Source organism: Sciurus vulgaris, assembly GCF_902686455.1.
Source record: "Sciurus vulgaris genome assembly, chromosome: 3".
Taxonomy (NCBI): domain Eukaryota; kingdom Metazoa; phylum Chordata; class Mammalia; order Rodentia; family Sciuridae; genus Sciurus; species Sciurus vulgaris.
The window spans coordinates 136,525,557-136,538,281 of NC_136463.1; the positions used below are offsets into that span (position 1 = coordinate 136,525,557).

At 31.1% G+C, this 12,725-nt stretch overlaps 1 protein-coding gene across 4 annotated transcripts in view; it reads right to left on the reverse strand.

Annotated features, from left to right (window-relative positions):
• The window catches only part of NCKAP1 (NCK associated protein 1), a 92,443-nt gene that overhangs the window by 42,537 nt on the left and 37,181 nt on the right, over positions 1 to 12,725 (reverse strand). For all 4 annotated transcript variants that reach the window (XM_079134547.1, XM_079134546.1, XM_079134549.1 and 1 more), the window contains 7 exons: positions 11,995 to 12,051; positions 9,526 to 9,622; positions 9,054 to 9,160; positions 8,210 to 8,342; positions 5,456 to 5,537; positions 3,708 to 3,766; positions 792 to 937 (listed from right to left, as the gene is read on the reverse strand). In XM_079134547.1, coding sequence (XP_078990673.1) covers positions 792 to 937; positions 3,708 to 3,766; positions 5,456 to 5,537; positions 8,210 to 8,342; positions 9,054 to 9,160; positions 9,526 to 9,622; positions 11,995 to 12,051 — 681 coding nt within the window. The remainder of the gene's footprint in view (positions 1 to 791; positions 938 to 3,707; positions 3,767 to 5,455; positions 5,538 to 8,209; positions 8,343 to 9,053; positions 9,161 to 9,525; positions 9,623 to 11,994; positions 12,052 to 12,725) is intronic.

The window sequence follows — 12,725 nt, forward strand, 5'->3', positions numbered from 1 at the left end:
AAAAGAAAAGGAAAATTTTTTCATAATGATCTCTGTTCAAGCTAGAAATTACTACAACTATTCACTCAGATTATCTCAGCATTTTAGAAATAAAGAGACAGACTAGGTTACTGTAATTCACCTCCCTAAAGAAAAAAAAGAAGAAAAAAAAGGACCAAGAATCAGAAAATACAGTTGATAGTATTTAGCTATGAGCCAGAATACTTGAGTTTGAATTTATTAGTCTGATCACAAACAAGTTCATTTATTCATTCAAACATTTATAAGTACCAAAACCATAACCTTCTTTCAAAGGTTTCTAGGAAGGAAGAAAAGGGGCAAAAAGTAAACTACAGTGCTAAACACTAATAGGCTATGACTGAACAAAGGACAATGAAGCACAATATAAGAAACCATCATACTAATATTTAATTTAGCACAACAGAAGTGAAATTACCAAGTATTTAATAAATTCTAACATTTACGCTAACCCTGATGTACAACTTTTTGCCCCTTGGTCTAACCATGCAAAGGAGGGACTTAAGGTAATCTGAACTGATTTTCATGCCCTCAAACAAAATCTAAGAAACAAAATTCACATCAAAAGAATAATTTTCTTATTGAAAATTAAAACTAGACATTAACCCTAACTTGGTAAACTTTTTGTTGATAAGCCTTAAAGTAAGTCTACTATTTCCTTTATTCTTAAGAGTCTTACTGAATTATCTTAAAAACCAGGCAAACATAGAAACAATCAAGAAACTTATATTTCTAAGAACTTCAAATCCAGATTGAGGAAAATTACAACATACCAAAATATGGACAGATCTGATGTTTCCACCAACATTTCCACCAAGGAATCTACCATTTTTGTATGAAAGATTATTGTATTCATCATTTTTCCAAGCTCTCGGTGATCAGCAAGGCTAAGTGAAGCCTTAGAGACACTAGTGTATGCCTGTAAAAGCACAGCAAAAAACAAAAGTAGTTTAGGTAGAGACCAATGACTCGACCTGTCATTCTATAGGGGGAAAAATGCATTACTGAGAAATATTTAAACTGTTTACTGTGACACTCTACCTCTTTTATTTTGTCTGTAGAGATCCTAACTTGAAATTCCTATCAAAAATTTCTTTAAATAAATTGAAATATCAATGTTCATAAAATAGAATCTAAGACATGGGTCATCTTAAATTCCAAAGAAACTAAAGTTAACAATATCAAAATTATAAAACATTTAGTTTTTATGTTAACCTTACCAAAAGAAATTTTCAATCTTAAAATGAATATAGCAAACATCAGATGAAACTGAGTATTGTATATGTTGACTTAGTGAGATTTTAGATTATACTGAATCACTAAAACACTGCTTCCTGTACTATGAATAAAGAAGTACTTGGTCTCCAGGAGGCCCGTGTCTTTTTCTGAAATCCATGAAACATTAAGAACCTGCCTTCTAAGTAAGATAAAAAACAAATCTCAAACCCTAAAATGATAAGAGTCCATTAGGTGGATGATGTTACCATTCACCAAGATAGCAATACCATAGAGAAAGCGGAGTTTTGCATTTTATTGATTTTTTTCTGTCAGGAAAGGGGAGGGACTGAAGAATAATGAAGACAATACTCTGAATATTTATCACAAATGAAGTCTTATTAGATTTATTTACCTTTAATCAGCTTTATAGTATAAAGAAGAATCAACTGTAGCCATGAATTCAATAAAGACTTCCGTTAACCGATGCTCATTTTAACAACTCGGAATTTAAATAACATTGAGAAAATAGATTCAGAAGAAAGTAACAAAATGAGACAACTTGATATAAAGCACTCATGTGAAAGGATTAACAACAATGGAAAGAGAAACATATGCTACTAAATGCTTTTAAATAAAAGTCTAAGATAAGAACAAACCAAATAATTTAGAATACAAAAAGGAAGAAGATAATTTGAAAAGGAACTAGAGTTACCTAAGGGACTGATGGAAAACAAAGAATAAGATCCTTTAGGAAGTAGGGGGGAAAAATGACAAAGAATACATATATAAAGAAAGAATTCTTTTTTTGTTGCTTTTTAATAATTTCATTATTTTTTCTAATTTTGTTACTTTAATTTCCCATAGCACCTTGGCAACATTGAAAACACATACAAATACAAGGATGTACTCATTTAACATTTTATGCAAAAGCAAGTGCCACACCTTTTTTTTTTTTTTTTTTGGAGGGACAGTTCTGACAACAAGAACAAACCTAAGCAATGGACAAACTAGAAGCCAGATAACTAGTTCTGATCCCCCAACATTTAGATATGCCATCCAAGGGACACCTTAAGCAGGATTTTTTTAAAGGAAAAAATATAAGGTTGACATAGGTAATTCTTTAGAATTCTTCTTTTAAGAATAGAAAAAAGAGAAAACATTAAAGTGACTTATTGAAGAACATTAACCTTAGGATTAAAACTGGACGGGACACCAGTGAAGGCACAAAGCATACTAATAATCTCCCAAAGACTTCTGTTGGCCCTGTTCTACCTTAGAAACTACTGGTATTTGTCTACAGAACTCTTCATGTCTCTTAGGCCAGCTTCCTTTATCTAATAACTCTTCTACCTGAAACCATTAAAAGTCAAAATCATTTATTTATCATGAATATCTGCTCCTCCTTATAGTAAAACTTCATACTCAAAAGTTTCTTTATTTGCCCTTTACTCATTGTTCGCCCTTTCCCTGGACAAGTTATTTTCCCTTTTTTAATTTCCAGGTAAAATCTGGCTTTCTCTCTAAAGTCATTACTAGCAACTCCAACTTCGTAAAAGCTTTCCCCCTTTTGAGAAGACTATAAGGCCTGTATTTAACAAGTAATTATATTCTATCTGATATCTCTTAATCTTTTAGGCTTACAACTGCCTTTTAATTTTTGTATCTTTTATGCCTTCTTTCCATAGCTACAGTATAAAATCCTCACAGGAGAGGATAATTCCTCTCTTCTTCTTCCCCTAAGTACTAGAATCATTAAAAGAGCAACTAAATTTTATTGTTAAATTTACAGTACATAGAAAATAATAGCTTGAATCTTAAAGCCCTTTAATACCACGTGAGCGATCTACGTAAATGAACACTGCCAAAATCTAAAACTGTTTATTTCTGTATTTCAGAAAATCAAAGCCTTTGGAACTAGATGAGGTGATGATGATAGACTGTGGCCTTTGACCTAGTTACTTGTTTTTATTAATAAAGTTTTACTAGAACACAGTCATGACCCTACATTTATGTATTCTTTATAGATGCTCTCAGGACAATGGCAGAGCCAAGTTGCTATGCAGAACTGCATGGTCCACAAGCCTAAAATTTTTACTAACCGGTTCTTTATTTTTAAGAAGTCAATAACTGATTATACGTATTTTGTAAAAAACATTTTATGCTTTTACTTTCAATATCTGAGTCAGTATAATCAAGAGAGGCTGGTATTTAAGTTTTAAATTTTTATAATTTCTTTTAAATTATAAAATAATATCTACTCAAAAGTACTTATATACTGTCTTAAATTAGAAATACATTTATCCAAGTTTAATAACTAGTACAATGTGTTTCTTTTATGGTTAGTTATATAAAGGAAGTCTTTCCAAAAGGGATACAACTATATATATGTATATATCTTCTATAAAATTTTTTTCTGTTAACTAAGGTATTCAATAACAAAACAGAAAAATAATAAAAATTGTTTTTCATACCTGTAACCTAAACCAATCTAATCTCATTCCTCTGAAATCAAATACTTCTCCATCTTCAACTGCAATAATGGGGGGGGGGGAAAGATTACAAAGCAAATTAACATTTCCACAAATCTATAATCACATCATACAAATTAACAGCTAAAACATTTCCAAAAGAATTAAAACCCAGAGTCTGAAAAAGATACTTGTAAACCCATGTTCACAGCAGTACTATTCACAATAGCCAATAGTAGAAGCAACTTAAACATCTTTGACAGATGAATGGATAAACAAAATATAGCATATAATTAAAATGGAATATTATTTTTTCTTAAAAAGAAAGCTAATTTCTGATACATGATACAATATGGCTGAACCTTAGGGACACTACGCTCAATGAAATAAAATAGAGCTGGGTTCAGTGGCATGCACCTGAAATCCCAGCAACATGGAAGGCTAAGGAGGATCACCTGAGTCCAAGGAGTTCAAGGTCAGCCTGGGCAACACACTGAGACTCCATCATCACATACTCATACACATAAAAGAAGCCTGTCTCAAAAGTCAAAACTGTATAGTTCATTTTAAGAGGTACACTGAACAGTCAAACTCACTGGAATATAAAATAGAGTAGTTTTGCTAGGGGCTGGTAGGAGAAGAAAATAGAATATTGTTTAATGGCCAGAGTTTCAGTTGTTCAAAATGAAAAATTTCTGGAGCTTGGTTGTACAAGAATCTGAACATACCTAACACCACTGAACTACATGTGCAAAAATGGTTCCAATGGTAAAATTTCATTATGTATATTTTATAATTAAAAACAAAAATAAAAACTTTTAAGAGCTTAGTGCAACATTTCTAAATTCTATAAAGGAGGCAGTTATACTAGGAGAAATAAACCTTTCTCCTAAGCTCTCTGACACCTAGTGTGCTTATCTGTCAGTTTCAAGAAATCGTATAAAATTTGAAAGATCCTATGAATAGAAACTTTGGCAGCATGCTAAAGCCCCACAAAATTACCCCATTTAAACCAAATATCACCACATAAGGTTATAGTGGTTATAGTAGGTTATAGTAGTAACTAAGATTGGCTGAATGAAAATAAATACTTAAACATTATTCAGACACTTCCAAGGTTTCTGATAATTTTTATATGAAGACTACAAAGCTAAAGACTAATGTCAATTTACTGGAATGCAGTGTTGAAATAATGGAAAGTGATCTTGTTATTATCAATTTTTGAGACTGACGTACCTGAGCTCAAATTCTTATTCTTATATAATAGCTGCTAGAGTTTGAGTAAATTATGTTAAATAACTTAGAGGTTACCTCTAAAACCCTGAATTTCCAAATCCGTCAAATAAAATAACAGTATTTGTTAAAGGATTAAATGAGATAATTATTATAAAGTGCCTGGAAGATTAAACATTTTATAAATGTTTGTAAGTATTGTTATATGCATGCTTGGACCAAATGTATACTTCATTAGAATACTCAGTATCCCTTCTTATTTTACTTTTATTACAGAATACTTCTTTTTCCTTGAATAAGAAATATTAAGACACCATTCTTATGATTTCTGTAAATATTATCACAAATCCATTTTGGAAATCTTTGCTTCAGAGAGAACTAAAAAAAAAAAAAAGGTCACATATATCTAAAATGAGATAATTCTGTAAATATTAACTGTTAAATTCTCTCCTTAATAATCAAACTTTAAAATCTAATTAGAAGAAAAAAGAAAAAATGCTTTTACTTAAAAGATTTACCTTGTTTCACACTTAGGGAAGTCATAGTGTTAACAAAAGAAGACATGATGATTGATTCATCCTCAGGGCAAACAGAAAGATTCTGTAAAATGAACAAAAAGTAATGTTAAAAAGATCTAGTTGGGTAGAAACTCAAAGATCCATCAAATAGCAGGTAGATAAACTGGTACAGTCATACTACAGAATATTTTTCAGAAATAAAAAGGAATGAATATTGATATACACCAACAAAAATCTCAAATTATGCTAGGTGAAAGAAATAAAAAATAAGGTTACAAAGTGTATGATTCCACTTGTATGATCATTTTGTAACAGGCAAAGTTATATTGATAACAAATCAGTTGTTGTTGGGGATCTGTCAGGGAATCTATCATAAAGGTGTAGTACAAGAAAACTTTCAAAGTGTTGGAAATGTTCTACATCTTCAATGTGGTGGCAGTTAAATGGATATATACAACTACCAAAATTCAAAACATACAATAAAAATGGATAATTTTTACTAATATGTAAATTATACTTCAAAAAAATTAGGATTAAAAAAAATCCCCTTTCAACTGGTTGAGACAATGAATATTTGGGGCCTGGGAGCATAGCTCAATGGTAGGGTGCTTGCCTGCATACATAAGGCCTTAGGTTCAATCACCAGCACTGAAAAAAAAAAAAAAAAAAAAAAAAAAAAAACAGACAAAAAAAAGAACAAATATCTGATAAATGAAATCCAAAGTAGATGATAGAAAAAAAATATATTTTTTAAACATTTTTTAAATTGTCAATGTTTTTATTTTATTTATTTAAGGCAGTGCTGAAAATCAAACCCAGGGCCTTACACGTGCCAGGCAAGTGCTCTACCACTGAGCCACAACCCCAGCCCCAGTAAATATATTTTTTAAACAGTGAATGCTTAGCTAACAAACAATATATATAAAATACATTCTCAAAATGAAAAGACCAACACAATAATGTTAAGTCTACATGCCACTGAACTGTACATTTAAAAATAACTAAATGGTATACTTTTTTTTATATATACTTTATCACAATAAAAAATTTAACAGTATTACAATGAAATATATTAAAAGATTTGCCATCTTTGCTCTAAATTTACATCCTGACTAGGGACACAGCTCAGTGGTAGAGTGCTTGACTAGCATGTATTAATTCCTAGAACAGCAAAAAATAAAAATAAAAAAAACAAATTTGCATCCGAGTAAGAGGTTAAAAGAACTATGAAAGTACTTTGCAATAGAAGAGAGTGGTTAAAAAGCTCACACTTTGGAGATTAGATTTAAGTCTAAATGGCTCTATTCCTTATGAACCATGTGATACCAAGCAAGTTACATTAGGTCTTTTTTCTTCAGTAAATAATAACTATATGTACCCTCACAGAATTATTGTATAGATTTAATAAAATGTTACCAATAAATCTAGCAACTTTAATATCAGCATTATTCCTGAAGCTGCTATTACTACTACTAATACTATAATACCAAAAGAAATGCTAAGAATTAATTTTCTCACTATTGGTAAATTCCACTTTATATAAAAGACACCAAGATATTTCAATTGACTTAAACATTAACACTGTTATCAAAAAGCTATAAAATTTATTAACAAGTATTCAAATAGCCACAGCATAGATTCAAAAATTAAAAATGTTAGTACCTTAAACAAAATTACATGAAACCAAAATTTTAGTTTCCTTTTTAGATTGCATGGTAGTATGAATAAATAATGAATAGTAAACATAACCTCTGGTTTATCTGGTAAGTGATATATATTCACAAATAAAATTACAAGGCAATAATACTCTAGATTTTCAGTTCTTTTCTTAATGGCCAATCTAGAAAGGAAGTATCTGAGCTCCATCTAGTGGATAAAAGAAGAAACATATGAGTACAGGAAGACCAGTGGCTATATAAAGAGGTTTACAGCTCTTTCTCTGTACTGTTTTATTAGCTTACAGTACTTTCAGATATCTGTGATTTCCCAAAATAAAGCAAAATAAGATATTAATTTTCCTTCTGGTTACTTTATTTGGAGTAAAAGGAAATTTACATAAGATGAAAAAGATTGAAGAACTAAATAGAAATTATAAAAGCTAAAAGAAAAACAAATTGAGGAAAATCCAAAATGAAAATAATATTATGACACTTCCAATACAAACTTCTACATGCAATTTTTATTTACTGGCCATCCTCTAACACACTATTTGAAAAGATTTTTTTTTCTTAGTACTTAATTACCATACATTATCTACATCATCTTTTCTATATCTCCATAGACACCGTACAAGTTCAGGTTCTCATCAGCTCTCATTTAGCCTACTGCCGTTAAGTTTTCTTCTTTTTGCCTCTTCGCCTGGCCTTCAGCAATCATCACCCCACAGAGCCAGAGTGATCTCTCTAAGAAGTAAATCTGATTATAACTAACCTCCTTTTTCCCAAGGCCCTCTATAGTTTGGTTAGTGTACATTTTCATATCCAGAATAAATAACTGTTCTCTTCATTATGTTCATCCTGAGCTCTACACACACTCATGCGTAACACCTACCATACTACATACACTGCAACGAATATTTCCTCACCTTTATAAAATGTTCTTTTTAACAAGTCATGACCATGACTTATTTACATCTGTATTTCCATTGTTGAGCACATGATTACATTTTATAAACATTTGCTGAACAAACCAATCAATTACTAAAAAATCAGGAAGGAAAGAACAAAAGGGGAAATAATATGAAATAGGTTTTACCTGTACAAGTTCATTGAGGACAACAGCATCAAAGCCAGAAAGGTACTGCACATAATACCTTTGCATTACAGGTCCATATTTCCTTACATGTGCTCTAAGTTCTTCCATGTAAAATATTAATTCAGCAATGTGCCTTTTTAAAAATTCAAGAAAAATATCAACGAATAAATGCATTATCAAAGAAAATATTAAATGCTTTTGATATTTCAAGAACTCTTTCTGAGAAAAGGAGCTAACATTTAATGTCAATTACTTATTATCAAAATTATTTCATATAAAGAAAGAAATTATAGAAACAAAAAAGAAAAAACTACTAAGACCAAAATCTGATAGTAGAATTGAAATGAAAATGAAATTTGGACATCTCATAAATATGTCATTTTTTAAAAATCATAGGTGAAAGAGGGTAAGAAATTATTATTTTTTTGTATGCTCTTATTTCTCTGCTTTATTTATCTAACTCATGTTGAAAGAATATAGATTAAAATGAGAGATTTCAAACAACACACTGGGTTGCAACTCTACTCTGTAGGAATTCTTATTTAAATGTTTTATATAGTAAACAATTTAGAAAAACAAATCCATAGGAAATATTACTGGATGTAGCAGAGGCATAAACAATAACATATAATAACTTTATTGTTAGTAATTAAAAACAGTATAAGCCCTAATGTCAAATCAGTTGATTTTTCTAATTCATGATATGCTATCAATATTCCTAATACGACAAAAATCCCTGATATATTTTTCAAAGTAACTTCGCTTCAAATATAAGCCCTCATGTTCTATAGCCAATGAATCAAAATAAACAGAAAATAATGTTTTTCTAATGCCACTAACTTACTTATCTATAAAGTCATCTGCACTCTTCTTTGGCATGTTATCTGCATGACGAAGGAGCCAGATAATCTCATCACGGGCAAAAGATAATGCCATAAAAACAAAAAGTGCCTGTTAAAAACAGCAACAACATTATTTGCTCTCATTCAAAGATTAAAAACAAAATATTCATAATCTTTCTCTAAGTGAAAAGTAATTGGCAAGAAACAATATTCAATTCAAAAGAGAAGGCACTAACATGAAAGGACAAAAGAGAAATTATAGGTATGTAGGAGGAAAAGCATGTTTATATATAAGAGAGGTAAATGCAGGTAAGTTTGATGTATGAGTGTCAGGTCAGCAAATTCATTCTTGAGCAAATGCAAAAATCCTTTTATGGAGTCCCTGACTCATACTTCAGTAAAATTTCATATAGAAGGAATGTTTTTAAAAATTTTATATGGTATACATATTAAAATAAGAATTAAATAAATTACCTTGGGACCAAGCAAGCCAGGTTGATCAGAGAGGACAGTAGCCAATTCCTTCAGAGCAGACCTTAAAAACTTGCGTCTCTCCCTGTGCATTGAACCACTATAGGGAAAGACACCATTATATTTTATCTACTTCTATTAAAATCATCATCAGCAACTTAAAGTAACCCAACATGTCAGGGTCAACTTCCAAAGTTCTTTTAGGAAACAGAAGGCCCAACAAAAATAATGTTCTATCTGTTTAACATTAAATGACTTCCTAACCTTATGTTGCCTTTCTTGTTTTACTTTTGTAGCAATTTTTATACTCCTGTTCTCCATCAATAAAATCCTACCCAGCAAAACCAATACTTCGAGAAAATTTCCCAGTATCTGGCTTCTACGTCTGAACAATTTCTGCAATTTTAATACTATATAAGCTCAGCACTTCATAAATTGAACTGGGGGATTCTTGAAAACAAACCCTGTCTTGTTATATACAGTTTTATCACTTACTGACAAAAATAAACATATCTTAACAAATAGCTGGTTACTGACACCTGTATTTGTTAAGTATACTCCTATTAAATATATAAAACTGACTAAACAAAAGTCAGTTAAAAACAAGATATGGAAAGGGATAATCATAAATATTCACACACTAGGGCTGGGGAGATAGCTCAGTCGGTAGAGTGCTTGCCTTGTAAGCCCAAGGCCCTGGGTTCGATCCCCAGGACCGCAAAAAAAAAAAATATTCACACACTAGGCATTTTTAAAAAAATTTTTTAGCTGTAGTTGGACACAATACCTTTATTTTATTTATTTATTTTTATGTGGTGCTGAGAATCAAACCAAGGGCCTCACAAGTGCTAGGCAAGTGCTCTACACACTGAGCTACAACCCCCGCACTTAACACTAGGTATTTTAAAATAAAAATGCAAATTAGGTCTTATTCTCACATATTAGCAGAAGGAAAAAAAAATGTTTTACATTTTCCAACTCCTCATACTACACAAAATGTACACTGCTTCAAGAAAGTTTTAATTAGTTAAAAAATGGTACATATATATGAATGAACATGTCAAAAAAACCATGTATAAAGAATATCTGAGTTAAAACCCAAGCATAAAGAATATGAGTTATTTTTCTGTGACATAACGTAGTACATTAAAGTCATTTAGGGTCACTTCTGTGAAGAAAATGGGCACATGTTATTTTGACTATTTTACTTCATAGGGTTGCTGTGAGGAGTATATATTAACCCTGAGAAAATGTTTACAAAAAACTTGGGTCTGGCACAAGGTAATAAGTTAGAGGATTTAGTACTGCTTAGTATTTATGATTGTTTATATAAAACAGAATAAAAGGAATAAGAATATCTTATGTGCCCAAAATGCTCAAAAAAGGTAACTATGACACTATTTCTATCCATGAAGAAACAATAAATCGTGTGTACTTCTACAGGTCTAGAAAGAAATTCTAACAACCTCCACAAAGTATGCTATTTTCACTACAGAATCCTTTTTTTTTTCTTTTTTCTTTTTCTTTGTACTGGGGATTAAATCTAGGGGTGCTTAACCGCTGACTTACATCCCAGGCCTTTTTATGAATGTATTTATTTTTTGAGACAGGGTCTTGCTAATTTCCTCAAGGTCTCACTAAGTTGCTGAAGCTGGTTTTGAACTTGTAATCCTCCTGCCTCAGTCTCCCAAGACATTGAGATTATAGGCATGCACCAGTGCACCAAGCAGAGAATCATTTTTAAATTATATAACATGGCTCATGCAGGTGAGTATGATAGGTGCAAGGAATGACAGAACAGATACAATGAATAAAGATGGTTTAAATTCCCACTATCTACCCCACAGTCTAATTTAAATTCTAAAACTTCTTGTGGTGTTATATTTTCATTTATGGAATGGCACTTGTCTTCTCTCTGCCTTACAGAAATACTGATGAAGCAGATAATACTTTCATTATCTAAGCTCAATGGAGAAAACATTGTACATAAATATAACAATTAAGGTGAAATATCAAATTATGTAGAATTATTTCATGAGGTAACATGAAAGTCATTCAAAGGTCTTAAGTACACTAATTTCTAATTTAAGATATCTAAACATTTACTAACGTAAGAAACAAAATGTAGAATTAACATACTTTCAAACATACACTATTTGGGACAGTGTGAGACTGAATTAGTTTCACGAGGTAATACAAAAATGAGCACAATTTATTGGTGTGTGGTCCACAGCAGCAGTAAGAGATGATATCTTAAACAAAAGTCCTTTGTATGGTACTTCAGGGCATTTTATCAGTGTTTAGAAAGTGTTTAAAATCTGTCTACACAAACTTATTATTTTTCCTTGATTAAAAGTCTCTCGTTCTACTACCACATCGTGCACATTACTAATCTGTACTCACTTCAACAAAACAATGCTTTAAGAAATTCTTCTTGATTCAAAGTACGGCAAATAAAAGAGAACTACTTACGCATGTGACACAGCTGCTTCCTTGCATTCTCTTATATCATTAATACGTTTATTGTAGCTATGTGTAAAAAGAAAAATTGAATAATGTCAATCTTAATTTGATAATTAACAGACAAAAGGAGTAAGTGAAATATTAAAAGTCATTTTAAATTACTTATTATCAACTGCTCCTTAAATAAAACAAAGATGTCTATCCACCCCTTTTCCTAGAATATTAGGTGTCTCAGGAAAGTCTTCCTAGAAAAAAAAAACTCACACATTACATTAAATCCAACAATAAAATTAAACTTTACAATGCAGATTTTATTTATTTATTCATTTGCTGCAGTACTGGGGATTGAACCCAGGGCTTCACAAATGCTAGACAAGTGTTCTACCATCGAACTACATCTACACCCCTTTTTATTTTGACACAGGGTCTTATTAAGTTGCCCAAAATGGCCTTCAACTTGTGATCCTCCTGCCTCAGCCTCCTGATTAGTTGTGATTATAGAAATGTCACCACACCCAGAGAAGATTTTTATTTTATTAAATCTATTTTTACTTCCTTAAGCCCAACAGAGATACTAGAATAAAGTCTGTCTATGACACAAACAGAAAAATTCTGAGAAGACATAAATAAGGGATCAACAGTAATGACTCTTTGGGCATAGGGATTTTGTGGTGGAAAAAACTGAGGAAGGAAATCACTTGCTTATTTTTAATTATTTTTAAGAGGTAGAATTATGGGTG